Raw genomic sequence first — 22,644 nt, forward strand, 5'->3', positions numbered from 1 at the left:
ATATATATATATATATATATATATATACGTTATTAATAACGCTGATATACATCAATATCGTTCTGTGAAAACAAGAAGATATATATACATATGTACTTTATAGGTTTTGGGGTGGTGAGTCTTGGGCCCAGTCTATATATGTGGATTATTACATATACAGTTATAGTGGATGTGTGTTCTTATAAACTGTCATTCTCATAAATACAGATCAGTCAAATTATGTATATAATTTTGAATTAACATTGAAGTTTCCTATGAAATTGTAAACAATGTATAAAATAGGATATTCTATATCATAAATGAAGTATAGAATTTTATATAACATATTTCTTCAATACAACTTAAAGAACACATTCTGTTTATTCCACATTTTTCGCAAATAATTTATTGTAATCTTCCATTAATTTAACACCGTTCTCTGCTGGTATCATTGACAACTTACAGTTTATTTTCTAGTTTCAGCTCATTAATAAAAATTCTATTTTCGGATCAAGTATACACCTCGTGGTTCAAAATGAACTGCGGAATGTCAGCATATGACTCATACACTATCTAGACGAATCTCAAATGACACGATTCTGAGAGTTCTTCTTAAATTTTTTTTTTTTTTTTTTTTTTTGTTTAATAATTTACATTCACAATTTGTCCAATTTGGACATTTGGTGAAATTTTTTAGCTGTTTGATTATTGTGTGGATGGCTACCCCCAGGGGGGTACCATCTTCGTGTTTGTTAGGTTATATCCTTTGTTTCTTCTTAAATGAATATACAACTTGACAGTACTCTTGCGAGAAACTATCAGAAGGAATTCTCAAATGGATACTTACAATTGACATATATTTGTTCTGATACTGCTTCGTGCTGTGTGCATATTTTTTCTTTACAGTATTTACCGATACAATGCAGTGAAGCAGGGTCGCACGATTACATTTCCTCTCTTCCTATGCATTCTCGTATTTCTCCCAGTAAAAACACTGAAGACGAAACGTACGACTAGTTCAGTTATTGACCACGAGAGGCTCTTATTGTTACAATTAGTACCCAGTTTTTAGTTGAATTTCACTACATAGGTATCGCCCATAAGCATTGACGATCTCCTGATTCATTTCTGAAATAACCTTACTACGTAATGCTAGTCGTGTATGTTTTTATTTATATTTATAATAGGTATTACTATATTAATAGTAACAGTAGACGAGTTTTTCAGCAGTTTATGTAGCAAAATATTGTATTTATTTTGAAAGAGTCCGAAATGTATGATCGATATTCTCATTTGATTAACATATATTTAAATACATTTTATATTCTAATTTCTTAATAATTTAGAAGAAAAATATTACCAGATAATCAATTATGAAAAGTGATTATAATTTTAAAATTGGTTAAATTATATATGTATAATATGGATAAATCTCAGATCAATAAAAACGATTTTTTCCCTCAAGTTCAGTATGCATTTCCTATTTTATATGAAAAGGTTTGTTTATATTTTGTAAATATCTAGATTTGCTTATCTTGAAAATATACTTAGTAGTAACGAATACTTTATTGAGTGCTTATAATTTAATACATAATCAAATGCATATATTCTTGAAATATGTGTTTAAAATAATAACTTAATATTTGTAAAGTAAGTAACTTAATATTTGTTTTAGATTCAAAATGAATGTACAGATGAAGAATTTGCAGATGTGATTAAAGAAATAAAGAGGTTGAATTTGACACAATTTGTTGAAGATATAGTTATTTACCATATAGAGTTATATATTCGGCAAAATGTAGCACCCACATTTTGGAAAAAATTCACAAATGATGTGACTGGACAACAAGGTTTCGAGCATTTTAAAAATGCAGTAGATGGATTATATATAAGTTTAACAGAATTTTTGCCATTATTAAAAAAGTTAGAATACTTAACACAAAATGAAACAGCTCAATCTACAACAAATGGGAACAATGTACTAGGCCAATTTAAATTAATTGTACGATCTACGCTATTAAGTCAGTTACCACTTCACTATGAACACATAGTTGAACAATTTTATAAAATTGCGTTTAATGTATTTTGTAGTGCAGATAGTTCTACACAAGGTATTTGGTTTTCTGTTACAATTTAATTATAAGAAAGTAAATAACAAAATTTTAATATTTATATATTCTACTTACTGTACTACTGAGTGTTTACTTTGCAGTAACTACTGGAAGTGATACTGCTCAATGTATGGGTTGTTATCAGGAAGTAGATAAATGTCAGTGTCAAATGATTGTATTTATGTTCCATGAAACAAATAGAAAATTAATTGAATTAGAACTATTAGAGAGATTAGTTGGTAATGTTCTAACATCACTGATACATATACGTATCAAAAATCATGTCAGTCAATCATGTGATAAAACATTTGATGTGTCACAATTAAAATCATTAGAAAATGTAAGATTTTGTTATACATACTCCACTTACATAATATAAACTGTACTTGCCTGATCTCTCGAATGCAATGAATAATATAATCAATGTCATATTTTATATTTTATTTCACAGTGGCTTGAAACAGTTGTTATGAGTTGGTTAATAAGAATATATTCTGGTGGTTTTTCAAAGGTTGTATCTTTGACTAATCAAACTCGTAATGCTATAGACAAATTTAAACAGAAACTGTCTCATTTTTTATATGAAACATATACAAGATTTAGAATTGAACAACTCTTTGACATCATAATAGGTTATTAAAACATAGTTCACACATATATCTTCTTATACCTGCTACATTCATGTTTATGTTACTTATAATGTTTTTTATGTTTAGAGTATCCTGATTCTCAACCTGCAATAGATGATTTACGTATTTGTCTAGAACGAACAGATTTACGTAAAGTCCTAATAGAAAGTCTACAAGAAGCATTAAAAACAAGATTATTACATCCAGGCGTAAATACACCAGACATAATAACAGCTTATATTGCAGCTATAAGAGCATTGAGACAATTGGATCCTACAGGTGTCCTCCTTGAAACAATAACAGAACCTATTAAGTAACTATTATATTAACATCATATTTTATCAACAATTATTAAAGTGTACTAATTATAATCTGTTAAATCACCAATGAACTTTTTTACAAAATATTTAAACGCTTTTACATATTATTTAGAATTTATTTAAGAACCAGAGAGGATACTGTACGTTGCGTAGTGAGTGATTTGCTTGATGACTCACCAAGTGATCTAGCTGATGAACTAGTCAAGGGCGAATCTTTACAATTAGATGATGGTTCTGGCGATGAAGAAAATGAAGATTGGGACAAATGGATGCCAGATCCTGTTGATGCTGATCCTGGTATGTTTATAACATCTAAGGTGTTTTAAGATGATTAGTCAAAACACTGAATATGAATTTTATGTTTTATACTAAAATAATAGAAATATGTCTTCTCCAAGGAATGTTGTATTGGTTATGTTTCCATTTAAGATACATTTGTTTCTATTTACATATCTGATTACGTAATATTTAGATAACAATTCAAAATCTATATATATATGTCTGTTATATATCTATTATAAGTAGATTTTGGAATTATTTAGGATTAGAAGTATTTAGGATTATTATTGATATGCAGATTGTGATAAAAAGAACCTTCTCTATGACCACTAAAATTTACCTAATTTGAATCTTTCTAATCTGTATTCGTTAAAATAATCAAAAGGTCTTGTGTATGCAACTATTGCATAAACTAAGAAAATGTTTTACTGCAATATTGTAGTATGTAGTATGTAGTATTTTCAATATATTTAAACTTGCAAATTTATTTTATGAACACCTGGCTGCACAATCTCTTTTTAATTTTAATAGAATTTTCTTTACAATATTCCTATTTAAACTTTAACTAATTTTTTTATACATTATTATGTAATAAATCTTACAAAGTACACATTTGGGTTTACTAAAATAGATTTAAATCTCTTTTTTTTATAGCAAAATCAGCACAACGCAGGATGTCAGATATAATATCGATGTTAGTAAATGTATATGGTAGTCAAGATCTATTTGTAAATGAATATCGTACATTATTAGCAGACAGACTACTGTCTCAATTAAATTATCATACTGAACGAGAAATCCGTCATTTAGAATTATTGAAAAGGCGTTTTGGAGAAAATCAACTTCATTACTGTGAAGTTATGTTAAAAGATGTATATGATTCTAAAAGAATAGATGGACATATACAATCTGATGCTAGTTACACTTTAGAAAAAGAGCACTTCCCTACATCTGCATTGATATTATCAGCACAGTTTTGGCCACCATTTAAAGAAAATTGGAAATTAGAGTTACCTAAAATTGTACAGGACCAATTAAACAAATATGTAAAAGCATTTGAAACTCTAAAAGGAAATAGAACACTTTGTTGGAAACCTCATCTTGGAAATGTTAATTTAGAAATTGAATTAAAAGATAGAAAATTAGATATAAATGTAACACCCATACATGCTACAATAATCTTACATTTTCAAGATAAGAGTAAGAAATATTTATGCACATGTTATTATTAACATCCTTAAATTTGTTTAATATTAATATATTTATTGTATTTTTCAACTTGCAGAAGAATGGGCTCTAGAAGAACTTGCAGAAATAATGCATGCCCCTGCAACTGTGTTAAGAAGAAAAATAACTTTTTGGGTTTCGCAGGGTCTCTTGAAAGAAATTTCTAATGATGTCTTCATATTACAAGAAGAAAGTTCGACGAAAACCAGATCTTTATCAGATATTGTTCTGGAAGAAGAAGTAGAAAGTGCAATGGCATCTGCAAGTGATCAGAGGGAGGAAGAACTTCAAGTGTTTTGGTCTTATATTGTTGGCATGCTAACCAATTTAGATTCTATGCCTTTAGAAAGAATTCATCAAATGTTAAAAATGTTCGCGTCTCAAGGTCCAGGAGCAATGGAATGTGGCTTACCTGAATTGAGACAATTTCTTGATAGAAAAGTGAGAGAACATCAACTATTATTTTCAGGTGGCTTATATCGTTTACCAAAATCATAATTATTATTTAATTCTTTGTATTATATGATGTATAATATGCGATAAACTCATCAATGTTTAAAAGTTGATTTCATACAATAAGATTAATAATAAAAATTAATCTGTATAATACTGTTTAAACCCATAGTTTAATATACTGAGCAACAATGAAATTTTATGTACTGTATAATAAAGATGAAGGCGAGAATTACTTTTTTTCTAACGCGTAAATTGTATGTTACAATCAGATAATAGATACAGTTATAACAAAATATTTCTGTAATGCATTTATAAACAAAATGCATAATATAATAAATTCAATATATTAATGTAGTTGCCTGCATAGTTAAGCATTATATATACATGCACATTATAGTTTAATTATATATTATACTTTAGTTTCTCGGAGAAATTAATATCATCTTTGCATACCATTCACATTATTTGCAGCGCAATTTTTTAAAAAGTATACTCCTCTGTACTTAAAAATATCAAAATGTTATTATTATATTTATACAGTAATCTTTCTTACCCTTCTCTGCAATGTATGGAAAAATTGCAATGAACAATGGAAAACCTTAATTACACATTTAATAAATAAATCTTTTAGATAATTTGAAAATAAAATTATTTTATATTTTGACCTATACTTGCTACATATCTTGCATTGTTGACAGAAATATCAACAATAAAATAAAATATAAAACAAATCATTTTATAAATTTTGACAAGAATTAAGCAATTATTGTAATAAACGTAAATAGTAAATACAAATATTCTTATTAACAAAACTGTATACATACATACATATATAAATCTATGTATGTATACATATATCCATATAAAGGTACATATACATGTTATTTGAATAAGTATTGCAAATACAAATGATATTTACTCCTTGATCTCAATGTCAAATATTTTTAAATAATCTAATCCAATTAAAATAATTTTGATGAAAGCATCTATAATCTTTTGTGACATATATACATATATGTTACATACTGTTACCAAACTTAAAACACTATAGAATTAAACAAATATTAACTAGTTTTTGCCATGACTGATTATTAATAGTAAATAGATTATTAATGGTAATATTATTAACATTCCAAAGTTACAGTTTTCCAAATATAATGAAAAAATACATTGTTAATTGTCTGACTGTGATTAAATATTAATGATTATATATCATACATTCATTTCAAAAACAATGTCTCGCATATGAGAGCAATATATCGTAGTGATAGTATGATATATCATATTGTTATTTCTAAATTATGTTTTTTATGTTTTTAAAAATTTGTATGCGTATTTTGTAACATGTGTATGTACCTGCAACTGTATAAGACTTAAAAAATATGTAAGTTCATCTACATATAAACAGTCAATGAATACATATAATAATTTGTTTAATATTAAAAGGGAAAGTTAAAAAATAGAGACAATTTTGCCGAATTTAAGATACATATCAAACGTCCTGAATCTAGTAATGATACATATGAATGTAAGTATTTCATAATCAATATATGATATATTTATATATACGTAAGATTAAAAACTTTTTGTTTCTAAGAAAATAGAAGAAAAAGTCTTAATAGAAGAAAAAATAGAAGAAAGAACTTTTGTTTGAGATTGCTAGAAGTTGTCGAATATTATATATTGATTATTGTAAACAAATTATTTTATTTTTTGAAATTTATAACACTTTTGCTCCCTATGATGCAGTTATAAATCCTTTATTATTAAGGGAAAGTATGATAAAAACTTGATTATATAATTATCATTCCAATCAAATAATATATAGATTTTTAATACATAATCAGTAATTAATATCATTCACTAAAAATAATCTGTATTATTTTTTATTTAAGAAGGGTAAATGATATTTAATGCACTATCATATTTTACTTTAATATTAAAGTCCGATATAAAATATCAAAGAATATATCTTAGTGATTTTCAAAACCAGGACACTTATATAAGACCAAATAAGAAGTAAAATATGTATATATTTTTACGTTATTATTTTATGTGTGACTCAAAGATATATATATATATACACGTGTATATATATATATGTATATATATATATATATATATATATATATATATATATATATTAATGATATCATCATTGCACTAAATACACGGCAAAAGTTTCATCAATTTTCAACTTCCCCCGCTCCTATATATGTATGTGCTTTTGTAAAATATCTGTGTTTCTTTTGCATCATTATTTTGAATTACACATTGTATTAAAATATAGTGGATATACTACTTTAAGCTATAAACTTAAGTAGAATTCAGATCACTCTTAGTACAATTAGATCATGAAATATAATCTATTTACACAAAGTAATAGTTGTTTGTCCTTATATAGTTGAAAATGTTCAAAATGCTTGTTTAAAGTACAAGCATGTTACACAGATCATCAAATATACACAAATGAACATGATAGAAAGTTCTTATTACATGTACATATGGCAAATCTAAATGATTAACACAATATTATTTGTATATCTAAATGATATTATTGACTGGTAAATAAATCAATCTCACATATAAACACTCTCTTCTATTATATATAGATAACTTCATTATATAACATTATAAATGTAGATATATTCCAAATAACAATGAAGGTAGTAAACAACTTCCATATGCTGTTCTTTGTCTTAATTAAATTGCTCACCATTTGTAGGAATATCGTTTTTATAAACAACTCTTCCTAATCTACATTTATAAAAAGGAAAGAAAAATAAATGGTTTCTTTGTGAATTTATCTAGATAAGTAAAATTGAAAATATTCAATAAATGATCAAAGTCTATTATTTTACAAGTAAATTGCACCGTAATATTACATAACAGAATTTTCAAATCATAAAATAATAAAATATTACATATGTATCTCTTTGTTAAAAAGTGGAGATTCTTCCTAGCCACACAACAAACTAATATGTGTATTTAAAGAGACCTTTTATATTTTTAATACTTAATTAATATCTTCAAATATATTTTGATTTTCTTGGCCTTTCTTGATCAAACTAATGAGTTGTAAATTCAGAAAGTTAGATACAAAGTATCCAATAAATTTCTTATTTATAATTAAATTTGACACGTAAAATTTTCTATTTTTGTGTTATGTTATAAGTTCATCGTCTATTAATATAACAATTATTTAACATGCTATTATTGGTATAAAACTTTATCTCTGTAAATAGCTCTCACTTAACATTAAAACAAAAATATTCTTAAATTTTTATTCAGAGAATTGCTTTTTTCGCGGGTTAAATTATTCAATTTCAGTTAAAAAGTATCAAAATGAAAACAAATTTTGATTTTATATTGCACCTATTACATGTGGATATATTATTTTCTAAGTTATATAAAATACATAATGTTTATACATAAATTTTTAGCCCCTTTTCTCTCCCTATTCATTTTATTGCTCTAATAAGGACGTAAGTACTAAAAAATTGATATAGCTATTATGCAGAAAACTTCATTTTATAATCTGTGATAAACTGTTCTAAATAGAAACATGTATAGTGTTTAAAATGAATTTTTAGTGTATAGATCATCTAAGAGGTGTGATATAACAGAAAAATGAGATTCGTATATTGTTAATAAATTAATTTGCAAAATAATTTGCATGAATTTTGAATATTTCCTAGTTATACATTATACAAATGTATAACATATGTACATATATGTATTACTGAATATGTATTACTGAATTTTAATTTGTCGTAGATATCAATGAAATTAAAGTAATATCTAGTCAATTGCCTTTGAGAACATTATTCAGCTAGGAGTACTATACATATAATGGAATCAGAAGTTATAAGGTATTAAAAATTCGTAAAACAAACGAAGTTTATGATTCTGTTTCTTGTATGAATAGTGCTTTTATGCATGTTTCATTGCGCATATTATTAGAAACTCAACTTTCATTAATCACACGTTCATATACATACGTGGCAAAAATACGTTCAAGCATCGACGTTACTAAATATAGTAAGGTTTACAAATATTCAATTTAAATTGTAGGTAATATGAAGAAGAAATAATAACAGTAAGAGGATAAATTGAACGATATTTAAGAGATAAGTAATATTGTTCCACATTACGACATGTGTCGTAAATAAATTTAGCGATTATAATTCATAATGGTATACGATATAGAGAATTTCTACGGATACGTACTATTTACACGTATTATACATGTTGCAAATCATGCATATATATATATAGGATTTTTTGTAGACTATTCAATGAATAATAATTGTGAATTTAGTAATGTTGAAAAATCTATTATTTTCTAGTTATATCACGCCTTGAAACATTTTATACGAAAAAATTTGAAATTTATTATTTTAATAATAAATAAGTTAGTATTTTAACGTGAAAAAATGATGATGGTACATACGTAAAGATAATAGTCGAATAACTATGTACTTCGCAAAATAGTTATGTTTAAGAAGCAAAAGAATTGATAATAAATTATGTTGGCATTGTATTAATTTTATAGTGGTGATTCATTGAAATTCAGGCAAATTTCTCAAATTTATGCAGTAGAACCGAAATAATTTTAATTTTGCTTCGAAATAAAAAATGTTGCAAAATTATCGCTTCGTTTGCGTTAAAAATAAAGATGCATTTAATTATGATCCTAATTGATTATTTGTCGCATATTCCAGCATCGTGATACAGAGTGATTTTTGTTGAAAATTGATCCTTTTTCGTCGGTAAGTAACTCACAATCAGAGACTTAATTACCTGTCTGACGTTGGAAACGCCAGCACAAACGAACGCTAGCGGAACGAGCAAAGCAATTTAAACAAGGCTGTACAATTTTAAAGACACGAAGAGGGTACAGGATGGATAAACTTGACGAACAACAGGGCTGGTGATGCGAACGGCGAAGGTGGTCATCTGGTTGGTGAACCGATCGAACGCGGATGTTGTTCCAGAGTCCAGGTGTTAGCACGGGGCGAGTGGATTCCATTGTTAGCACTCCAAGCCTATAGGCCATGGGCAACCAAGGTTAAAAAGAAAGAAAAGAAAAACAGTTTGTTAGTAATTTAATTATGATCGATTCATGTTAACATTAAGTTTTTGAACAGTTCGATAGTTGAAAGAAATGTAGTTAGTGGGAAGCATTGCCTTTCCTTAGATATTTTTGCATTTTAAGTTACCTAAATTATTAAACGATTAAAAGGAATTCATTTGCCCGATCGCCTAATAAGAGATTTGTTTTATTAATTTAAGGTACGTATTCACATATAAAAAGTAAAAGCTAACATCTAATGAAACGAGTATAATCAAAGAAATAACGATTAACAAACAACTGCTTCGCACTCCCTTTTGGTCAATATTAGTGTATAAGCATTTATTTCATATAAAACATGATACACGTGATAGAAACATTGTCAGAATATTATATATCGATGAAATGAAGCTCATACTTCGTTACTTGTCATTCATCGTTTACAATTAACAGCCCTCTAATTACCGAAAGTTCATAAACTTCACATATATGTATGCAGCTATACATATAATTTAGGATTTCATAATTTTTCCAAGCTTCGTTATTATTGTTACAATGTGCATGATCTGACACGATGATAGCTTTTTTCTGTCTTTCTCTTATAAAAGAAATTCGATCGATCATTAGAGGGTTAAATGTATTTTGGTTATAAGTTTCACATAATCATGTGCCCTCCCCGCGCTTAGGATAGTCGAGAAGATAAATATATAAAACTGTGTACAAGATTCTAAAACTGAACGATTTAAAGACATAAACAAGTGTAAAAAAGCAGACTTAGAATAGTAGGTGGTAAGATGATTTTTAGTTATTTAAAATGCGAGGAATTCGTTATTTCCCAAAAAATTATATCATTTTGTAGGCAGCTTGGGTGTGCACCTGCCACCATATAGTAGCGTTAAATGACACTGTACGTATGTATGATATTAAATCCATAGTTACAGCAATATTATTACTGTGAATCGTATTAACTATAACGATTAATATCCTATTATCAAGCAGGTGTCAAAAGGCCAATGAATTACACGCGTGCCGTACAATAAAATAGGTCTATTTTACAATCTCTGAAAAAAGCATACCTTTGCATATGGTGTTAAGATCTGTTTACATTATATAAATACGTAGCGTTAATTGTCCAGCAAAACATGTACAAAGGAAAACCTGTGAGGTAGATTCGATATCTCACAATTTCTGCTCACAATTGACTATTTTGTAATTATATTGTTGTTGAATATTTTCAATGCTTGTTTCCCCTAAGAATCATCTGGATAAATTTTGTCCTCACTTTTCCCCATCTCCCTTCTTTTTCAATATATCCTCCATTATTCTACAATTAATATTTACAATGAACACACGATAAACATGTTGCATTATTATTTAAGCATAAAATAACAAAGAAAATTGAACATATTACATTTTCGTTAAGTTTATCAAAATAATGAATATTCTTTAGATTTTTTCATCCAGATTATTACTTTTGTTGGTGTACCTATTATTCCGATAAAAATATCATATAGGCTACATGAAAAAAAAAAAAAAGATATATATATATATGTGAATAGAAACATCAAGTTAGTGTCAACTTGGCCGTGTGGAGCATTTCTGGTTAGTTTTATAAAGACAATGCATAGTTATACGTTTTGTGTAAAAAATGAAATCACTTCTATAATAAAGGTGCCATTGTAAATTATGCGTGGTATTGTTAGTGATGATACATAAAAAAGGATATAGGATGCATTTTTAGGATTAAAATATAAAATCTTTTATTTCTAGGTAATAAAGTTTGGCAAAAATTGTTAAAAAAAAATTGTTTACAACGCGTCGAAAAAATTTTTAACTTTTGGTAAAATTAGTTGAGTAAGTTTCCCGAGACGTTAAAGAGAGTAGTGATTAAATTAATACGATATATACAGGCAAATTTTTAGGTACATGTACTTCTAAATTTGCATATTTTCGTGCGATATAAGTGATGTCCTGGATTCAAGTGGAACGAAAACATCCGAAGTTGAAAAATAATACGATAAAGTATACTATATGATAGATTAGACTACACTTCCTCGTAGCTTAAGCCTTCGCATCGTATCGTAGTACCATCCCTGTCATTTTTCTTCATTCGAAATAAAAAGAAACTACTCTTCTTGTACTTTGTATAAATATTTATTTGAAATACACGTACGACACGCACGCGTAGACACGTATGTATATCGTATAAATGTACACGCACAAAAAGGCAGACGTAAATGGAATGAATAAGTGTTCCACAGGCACAAGTTGCCAAAAAATTTATCGATTTTGATGCATGGTCACATACGTGATCTTTGAATAAAGATTACATATTATGTCGTAGGTAAATATTAAATCAGTCGTAGTACACAATATTATTTTCAGAGCTGCATTTTATATTTATATTTGCTCTTCTTCAAACGTATTTTTTATTTTCTTTTTTCGTTTTTACTTTTAAAGTATTGTTTTTATTCATGTACACCCTATATCAATTATCCTTCGACAATGATAACGGTACTCTCATTGATTATCAATAGCTATAATATGAAGATTTCAGATTAGCACTAATATAAAAATGCGGACAAATCGTGTAGAAGTAAAAAAGATTTAGAAAAAGAATGGGTAGGTGCGCACCCATACCATACCGCAGTCTCTCCATCATTTATCTTCTTGTTTCATGATGCAAAGAAGACAGAAGGAGTAATATATATTTTTGAAAGATATTTAGTCTTTATACCTAATTGCGGGGAGTCAACATTACCTTGAAACTTTAACTTTTATTTCAATTGTGCATGTGAAGGGTATGAAAGGTAATATGTATCGGATCCTTTAACGTCGTACAAAATCACTAACCATACCCACTTCTACAATACTGAATAACCTTATTAAAATTCAAATCTTTAAAAGAGAAATTCTAAATAAACCTAATTTTTAAGGTAAAAATTCCTTTCAACATATAATAAGTTAAAAATTACTTAATACGAAATATAGTATGATTTGAGTCTTTCATAAAATATTTTTAACTAAATTTCATATTTATTATAAGTTTTATATTATAATTCAACAATAGTATCGACTAGAATTTTGATAAAACTCTTTCTTAATAATAAAGGATCGAATCTATTTCCAAGATTATTTTACGCGTATAAAAAATCTTCAATGTGAGCTTTCATCTTACGCTTAATTAAAAAATTTAAAGTTTCACAAACAAATAATTTCAAAGTTTTCTTTGATATAGATATTTTTCAGTTTAAAAACATTTCAAATTCACAAATTACAATAATAGAAACATTACGTGAAATTCGCGTTTTACCAATATGCAATTATATTTGAAAATAATTACGTAATCATTCGATTTTTGTTTTATGTAAATGATGAATTTTACAAGAAAGATATTATTGTAGAACACTGAAAATGCTATTATATTAACGTCAGTATTGGATTACATATTAATAAACATCGAAGGAAATAACATATGATAAATTAACTTATAAATAAAAAAGAAGATTAAAGTATTCTTCAAAGATATTGTTTATATAACATGTTAAACATATTAAAAGATCATTGTTTAAAAAAGTTGTGTAGTAAATAAAAAGGAATAAAAAATTGCAATATTTTACACGAAAATAAAATTATTGGTACATTTTTTTTTAATTTAGATGTAAATTTGAATTAAAAGAGTTTTTAATATACATAAAACAGATGTATATTACATCATACAAAAAAATTCCTGTCTCTACTTCCAGTCTAGAACTTTATGATTTATTAGCAAATTTTCTTATATGGTTAATAGTACGATACATCATTCGCACTTTATGCAAGACTCAAACATATTTATTCGAATACTACACGTTTTAACCAATTCCCACATATAAAAGATTCAATAAACGCAACACATTTGTATCCCTATGTATCACAATAAAATTTGTGAATAATTTCATTGTTGTTCTTATTAACGTTATGAATATACGTTAATGTAATAATCGGAGCATACATATTTTTGGAAAAGGCACCATAATTCTGCTATTACCTTGTTATATGTTACATTATACTTATACGTATAATTAAAAAATTACAACTCACCGATATCTCCATTATGATTTATTAATTGTAATTCATTGTCTATTTATAAAGAGCAAAATGCTAAAAAAAAAAGTGAAAAATACTTCTACTGCAATACTTTGGATAAATACCCGTCACTATCAATTATTTTGAATTTAAACTGACATTATCTCATGGCTAAAATAATAATAATAGCGAGTCGTTGATTACTTGGTTTGTAATATAAATATGTAAAAGAATAAATTTTTAGCTTTCAAGTACAGAAAAAAGATGTTGTAGAACAAGAAAGAAAAAGGAAGGGTCTTTTTTAATGAATTTAAATGATTTTTCTCGAACCTTGAAGCTTTCTCATATGACCATAAACAATTTAAATATGATTTTCATATTCATGTCTTTATGGAATGCATGCAATTTTTTGACATTTACAGAATTATTATTATGATGCAAGATATTATGACTGACTAGTAAATAGGTAATTGTTAGCTGCGATAAACTTATAAGAAGATGAAATTAAACGTACAAGAGGAAGAAATGTATAAAATCTCAAACATTATACATCTACGATATAATCGTTTACTTTTTTCAACTTCACGTGAATGTACACCCAATTCTGCCTTTACACGGATTTCTGACAATGATTTTAATTTAACATGGCATAGAAAAAAAATTTAATTCTCTTTCATACGATTAAACATGGCACAAATAGTGCCATTTGAAAATGGCAAAAATGTCCATTCGTTTTCAATCCTCTTTGCTAGAAGTTTCTTTTTGGTACTTTTTCTTAGGTTTGTAGTCTAATTCTGTTTCATATTTCCTCGGTTTTAATTAAGTTCAATAATATCGACAGTCGACTGTTTCTCCATTCTATTTTCTATTTTATAGCAATATTGTGCGGAACCTGTTTCATTCGAATTAAAATGGCAACAATAAGCTCTGACAATTCCCTTTTTAGAAACATTAGACTTGACCTGTCGTTTCGCGTTCGCTCTTTTCTGTTCTTACATACTCCATATATATATGTGTATGCATGTACATATAATTGTCTTTACAAGTTTACAACATAAAGATGCATTATATTTTGTCACATAATTTCTGGAAGGACCTATCCACCGTATAAAAACATAAGCAGGTGTATAAGTTTCGTATAACGAGTTATTAATTTCATTCTAACATCATAATAGTCGAAAGTAACAAAGTTTAAGAAAAATCAATCAATTCTATAAAAAGAAGACTTTTCCTGCAAGTAGTGTGCACTATATGAAAGAGAAAGACATTATACATATAATATATTTTGCGAGACAATATAATATCTATATATCTATATATCTCTTTATGAGTATATATAATATATATACAGGAATATAATATAAAATAAAATATAATACAATATAAAAGAAGATAGATAATAAATATCTTTGTCTATCCACACGTATAGACAATAGATACGGATATATAGATATTACGAAAATAATAATTGTGGGAATACTATACAAAAAATGGAACGTTTCTAAGAAACTAACCTTTTCACGGAGGCGCGTACAGTATTGTGATTGCGCTCTCCGGATTCACGACAAAGCACCAGCCCTTTGATAAGGGTGCTCGCGAATCTGACCCAAGTGTCTACGTTGTTTCGCAGCGCCTGCTGCACCTGTCCCCAACATACAAATGTGTATAATTCATCTGCTTCCACATGTATTTATTATTATCCAGTCCTCGGCAGGTCACATAACTGCCGCTATAAACAATAATAGCAAATTAAAGTTATCCACAAGTTTACGATTAAAACGCAAACTAATAGCCAATGCTTCTTTCTTTTATACTTTTGTTCTCAATTTTAGTTTCCCCAATGCTCTCACTTACATCTTATATATTACATATTTTTTTATATTTAAACGTGTATCAGTTTCACAAATCGCTTTTCCTATGCTCTTTATTAGTTTGCGTTCAGTCGTCAACCTTGAAACAGAAAAGTTATTATCGTATAGGTATTATCCTATCCCCTGAAATGAAATAGCATAAAAGCGTTATACATATGTACATGTATGTATGTGTACGTGTATTATTAATTATTTCAAATTTTTACAATATCTTGCTATATATATGCATATGTTTATAGTTTATAGTAATTTTACGCATCTAAAACTCCAATTTTCTTTACAAGATTCTGAACAACGAATATTTGTGTTCGTAAAAGTAAAGATTAACCAGAGAAAATATACGTTCGTTCCTTTAAACCGTTTTCTTCCTTCATCCATTACTTTTTAATATTGAAAATTGAAACAATTTTTAATGTTCCCCATTTATATTATTAATCTGTTAATTAAGCTATTAGCAAATATACACGGGCGCATACACATAAGTATTTCTATTTAAGAATTATGCAGATTGTATTTATTAAATAAAACTTATTTCTTAAGAAAGAAATGAAATAATTCTTAGTAATTATACGTCGTCCGATCATCGATTTCTTCTATATATGTAAAATTCTTTTGCAGTTTATTGTAATTTGTGTATCCATACGGCAAATCTTAAAGTAGAGTGAATCGAATATTTTCATCTTATACCTTGCTATTAAAAAAATAGCATCATAAATTTCATTAACACGTTAAAGATATTTGAAATATATTTGCTTTACGTATGTCTAGTACTAATGGTCGATGATACTAATTATCGAAGTATTAGACATGCGCATTACAAATTATCTTTCTTTACAATTTTTTTTCTTATTATCTATCGAATATACAATAATATATATATATATATATATATATTAAATACAATAAACAGATATATTTATATGGTTTTCAAGAAATTACACTATCACGTTTAGCAAATTTTAGCTATATGTATACTAAAATTCTTCACGTTTCATGGCTATAGAGAAGTCAACAAACAGTGCACAATTATTGCTCATTTGTTCGTTAACAATAGGTATTCGTAATTAATTGTTTCATTTATTTGTAATGAATCGTAATAATTAAACTGTTATAAAATTATTATTCAAATCATGTTGCTACAATAGACAATAATTTACATAAATGTCAGCATTACGCATAAGACTATTGAATACCTTTTACTAAAAAGCTTCATTAAACATATCCTTTGAATTCTCTAATATGGTGTTATTTTGCACAAATAGTTTTACTAGTCAGGCTATACCGTTTGTTAATAATTTCCATAAAATAATATTTATAATATAAAAGATTATTAATATAAAAGAAATTCTTAAAATTTTTTCTACGAAGTAGCCCAATACAATCGTTCACAGCTATTTTCAGATTTCATTCGAAAAAAAACACTTATTAAATACTGCTTACATTGTTGAACCTATAGAACTAGACAGATCAATAAATATTTACATGCGTACAGATAGTTGCACCAGAGTATTTGGTCCCTAATATATTATTTTTATTATTGCTTCTTAATTTATTTCTTTATGTCGAGTAAAAGTTCCTTAGCACAAGGAAATTCATGAGAGAATAAATTTCTATACATTTTATTTATAAACTAATACTCAATTTTTTTTCAAACAGGTAAGGAATTAGTTACTAAAAGAACAATTTCAACTCCAATTAAATATCACTTGACTCTAAAACGACATAAAACTTAAATATTTTGTGTTTCTTTCCTACTAAGATTTTTCCTAAGATTATGCCATTTCTAACAGAATACTACTATAATACTATCTTGATCAAAGTACTACTACTAAATCTTATAAGCGAAAAACATCTTATATTTGACACTCTATTAAAATTAATCTAAAATTAACATTAATGCATGTATTAGATAGTATTTAATACTTTAACATGTGTTGAAAACGTGTATAGGAATTTACAGAAAGACAATTTTTCAATTACGGAGCGTTACTTGACAGCAGAATAAGATTCGGTTTATATATTGAAAGGATGTTTAGCAGTCACAATAGTAAAACAATTTAAACGAAGGAATTATAACGATGGAAATATTGTAAAACTAAGTTATCAAAATATTTATAAAAGAGTAATTTTTATATTTATAAAATACTATCTAATATTTAATATTCAATATGTTAGCAACTATTTGAATAGCAATAGTGTTTTCAATTAATTCCATTTTATTTAAAGTATCGTGTTGCAATTTCTCGCGGCAAAAATATTTATTTTCAATATTGAAACATAAAATATTTAAATATAAATACCATGACAATAACATAAAAATGGATTTAGGAAAATAGCAAAATCAATATTAATACGTAAACGATTATCACTCTTCACAATTGTTTCTTATAACCAGATCCATCGAACTGTTTTAAAATAAATATAAAATAATCTAGTCTTTTTAAATAACATGAATCCGAAACTATAAAAAATAATTTAAGACATTTATTAAGCAATTTGATATTCATTATATTTAAGAAAAGATTATATTACCAAAAAAAAGAAAATGTAGGTATGTGATATTGAGGTATTGTACTAAAAGTACAATCCGCCAATGATATTGTCAATAATGGAATTAATAAAATCACAGCCATATAAAATAGCAAATTGGAAAAGTATTTGATTTGTCAGAAACTTAAAAAAAATTAGTGAAATTATTTAAACGAATTTTTACAATTACCCACGTTTTGAGACGCCATTAAACATTGATATAAAAGATTTTAGAAATTTCTAATGATTTCCCTGAGAATCTAGTATAATTTTATTACTAATAAAATATTGAAAATTTGAAACTATCCTTTTTGGATTAATGGATTCCAAAACAAATAATAATTAATATTGAGTACCATTAAAAAAGGATTTTTGTCAAAATATAAACCAGAGTAACCTATATTTTACATGGTAATACAATAATTCATCTTACAATAAATTGAATGTTGTCTAACGAAAGAAGTATTAAACATAAAATATTTACTGACGTGTACATAAAAAAGACCAATTTGCTTTTAGAGGTGTATAATATGTACTTGATATAATTATTCTCAAAGCATTAGCAATCATTGTTTGTAACGATCCTTGACTCTATTGTATATGAAAACCTAGTACCTAGTGATATAAATTGTAAATCACATTAGGTAGATCATTTTCAGAAAGTAGAAATGGATATAATAAAAATATATAAAAAATATCTATCTTTAATTTCTAAGCAATAACTATTATTTATGCATAAAATAGCATAAAATACAATTTCTATAATACGTCACTTTCCATACGAGGAAGGTATTTATAAGATATTTTTGTACGATATTCTATATTTAACATATGACAAGAATTGAGCGCCATTTTTTTTTATCTCGCGATATTTAATTTCTTTTTATATTTCTTAAATAATTTGCTTCTCATTTCTGCACACATGTGTTCCAGTCCTAATATATATATAAATATCAAATTTTTCGGACATATAACTGTATATATTTCAAAAATATTTATTTATTACGATTTGTGATTGCAGTACAGTTTTTAATGTGATTTGAAAAGTAAGTATATACTTGCGGAAATTAATCAAAAGTAATTGTAGACTACAAAAGGAACCCAAAAATATCGCGGTATATTATAAATACATTATTTATATATATATAAATATATATATATATATACAATTAGATATTTAATACGTATATCTAATCATATAACTTTATTATGTGCAAACAATTCCTAACACGGAATAATAGAACTAGGAATACAGATGTGCATTAATAAGTTATGCCAAACTTCTGTACACTAAATTTCACATAAATTTAATAAGCGTACATTTAATGTTTATTTATTTATTATATAAAAATTGAATAAATAATAATATCATATATATATATGTCGGGTTGGCGTTGGAATTTTGGGCGTTTGACGAATCTTCACTCGAATTGGCCATCGTGGTTATGTATTCTAGCTGATCTTTATTGGTACAGATGTGATTATTACAAGAGTTAACAAGTAATAACGGCGATCGGACAGACGAGATATCGATGACAATGAATTTAGGTTCGATAACGAATCCACGGCCAACGGAATGACGAATGCGACGTGACTCAACGTACAAGTAGAACTTATCTGAATGAACTGACCCGCAATCCAAGTGGGACTGCCCTTATATACTCCTCTCCGTACCTCTCAGGTCAATCTTTGTTACTTTTTCAATAATTATTCCATACCTCTGTTAGGTACACGTCCCTCCTGTGATCGTGGCTACGTTCAGTGACCCGTTATGTCACTTCCCAAGCCCATTGTCATAAACCTCGGGCACCCGTACTCGGATTAGAACATGAACGACTATTCCTCAGCTTTATTGTTTAAGTGCAGCTATAATAAAAAGTCTGGACTAAAGTATTGCTGACCTTCCCAAACGTTGCAAAAGAAAGGCCCCGATGTCCTTTCATCTCCGACATAGATATATAAGATATTGGCTTTAATTATGACTTAAAATATTTTCACTTTTCAATTGCGATGCAACTTTCAAAATCATTTTTACCTTGTCAAAGGTCGTAAAATATTACATACATACATGGCTGAAAATAAACAAATTTCTCGTGCAATAATAAACGGAATACTATAATACTAGAATAATCTATTTGATTGTACTTACTACGAAAATCGTGTTACCGTAACTCTGAAAATATGTAGAATATTTAATAAATATTTCAAATAAAAGTAAAATATCTTTTACTACACTGGATACGTCATATTAATTACTCATACGAATAAAATAATACGAGTAAAGTTGCAATCTGAGAATAGTATTATGCAAAAAAAACAAAAAAGTAAAGATGTACATAGGTAGTTGATGTTTTTTTGACGAGAAATTGGCTTATTTCTTCTCTTAATTCTTATTGTATAAATTATGTTAATGATTGATATTTAACTATATTGATATTAGAGTTATAGCAATAAATAATATTTGATTATTTCATTAAATATATAATCAATATGGCAATGCACCACAGAATCGATCATGCAGACGTATTAACGCGTGCAGACATTCTATTCTTCAAATCCCTTTAAATAATACAAATAAAATACGTAGTATGTCATAAGACGTGATATGTTTGAAAACTGAAAGTTCCTTTTAATAATTTAAAATAAAGAAAAAGAATGATAAACACATTTGGTTTCAAGTTACAAAATTAAGCTTGAAATAATTTTCACAGCAATATCACATAGGTGAATTGTTTTAACAGATTATGTTCTAACAAATACTTTTTTATAATATTTAATTTCTTAAACTGAAATAGATTTCACCTAACACTGTTGTATACAACACTATGCAAGGCTTATTCGGATAAAAGCTACGTCCAAATGAAATTTTTTGCTGATGTTCCGCCAGCATTGCAGCCAACTTCTTCAGGATCTAAAAACGTACTGCAACTACTATCCGCAGTGGTGGTCTGTCTATATAACCACGAAAATGACATTGTACAACAGTGTTAAGTGTGACAATCCGTTCCATGGAAGCCCCAAATCTCTGAAATCTGTTTCTTATCAATTATTTACATATTTTTTCATTCCAGATCGTTTATCTTTACGAAAAGGTTATTCACGATACTTTTCATTTTTTATTATGTAGCTAATTAATATTCTAAATAAAAAACAATAATAGATATATATGTATGATATACGCATACATACATATCTGTATAATACATAGTAATACTTCGTATTAAGAGAGTATTCTAGTTTAGGCATTTTAAAAACCCAATTTAAAATCAATGTATAAATTTTTCATATTATGTCTGCGGTAAGATTGTCTTGAATTTATAGGATTAATAAAAGTTTTAAAAATGGAGCATGCAGCTAGCAACGTGTGACGTACAATAACATAAAGAGAAAATTAATGGTAAGTTCAAGTTTAAGCATGGCATTTTAATAATATTTTGGATGAGAAAAAAGATATATTCCTTCGTTTCAAAACATATAAATACATTCAGAAGTAGTAGCTGTGAAAATCGCTATCTTTTTAACCGTTGGTATATTTAATAAATGATTCCTAGCAGTTCTGCATGCTTATCTGTGTGATGAGACTAGCTATTGATCAGTAAGCAAAAGTGTACGTAAATTTCTGCGATAAGAAGAAAGAGTCCATCGTTCAGAATGTCGGTAGAAGCTACTAAGAAGACTAAGACTAAAATTGTTCACAGAAAATATAAATCAATTTCGATTAACTGATAACGTATGAGAAACTTTAAATACGTTTTTTTCGAAATCGGGTTTTTTAATATAAGCTTCGATCTCAATAAGATTGATCTCAAATTTTCGCTATAACTTCGGTATATTAAAAGTTCAACCTGTCATCCAATAGGACACATTTTTTAAGAATCGCGCTAAATAGCATATGATTTACTCAATTTAATAATAATAGCGGTGAATATTCTTAAGAAATAAATTACGCGTGTAAAACGCTGATATCAAAAAGTTTAATGATATCTCTGTAAAAAATTCGTAAAAGGCCTAAATGTGACACTCTAGACTAGAATAGCCTCTTAATGTTTTATGTCTCGGCAAATGATTAATTTTTTAAAGTAAAATGTAAGTATAAAATTT

The 22,644-nt window shown here is 27.1% G+C and overlaps 2 protein-coding genes across 14 annotated transcripts in view; one reads left to right on the plus strand and one right to left on the minus strand.

Annotated features, from left to right (window-relative positions):
- The first annotated feature begins 1,126 nt into the window (after positions 1–1,126).
- On the plus strand, positions 1,127–5,355 carry LOC122572688 (anaphase-promoting complex subunit 2). Its single transcript, XM_043737980.1, has 8 exons — positions 1,127–1,476; positions 1,655–2,090; positions 2,192–2,430; positions 2,542–2,722; positions 2,807–3,032; positions 3,152–3,336; positions 3,973–4,518; positions 4,604–5,355. Exons 1-8 carry the CDS (start codon positions 1,393–1,395, stop codon positions 5,041–5,043), a joined length of 2,337 nt encoding a protein of 778 aa, XP_043593915.1. The 5' UTR covers positions 1,127–1,392; the 3' UTR covers positions 5,044–5,355.
- The window catches only part of LOC122572690 (protein held out wings), a 49,028-nt gene continuing 31,536 nt past the window's right edge, over positions 5,153–22,644 (minus strand). For 6 of the 13 annotated variants that reach the window (XM_043737989.1, XM_043737990.1, XM_043737984.1 and 3 more), the window contains 2 exons: positions 15,658–15,785; positions 5,153–10,049 (listed from right to left, as the gene is read on the minus strand). In XM_043737989.1, coding sequence (XP_043593924.1) covers positions 15,703–15,785 — 83 coding nt within the window. In that variant the 3' untranslated portion in view covers positions 5,153–10,049; positions 15,658–15,702. The other 7 variants (XR_006318529.1, XR_006318526.1, XR_006318528.1 and 4 more) reach the window with 7 other exon arrangements.

Source organism: Bombus pyrosoma, linkage group LG11, assembly GCF_014825855.1.
Source record: "Bombus pyrosoma isolate SC7728 linkage group LG11, ASM1482585v1, whole genome shotgun sequence".
Taxonomy (NCBI): domain Eukaryota; kingdom Metazoa; phylum Arthropoda; class Insecta; order Hymenoptera; family Apidae; genus Bombus; species Bombus pyrosoma.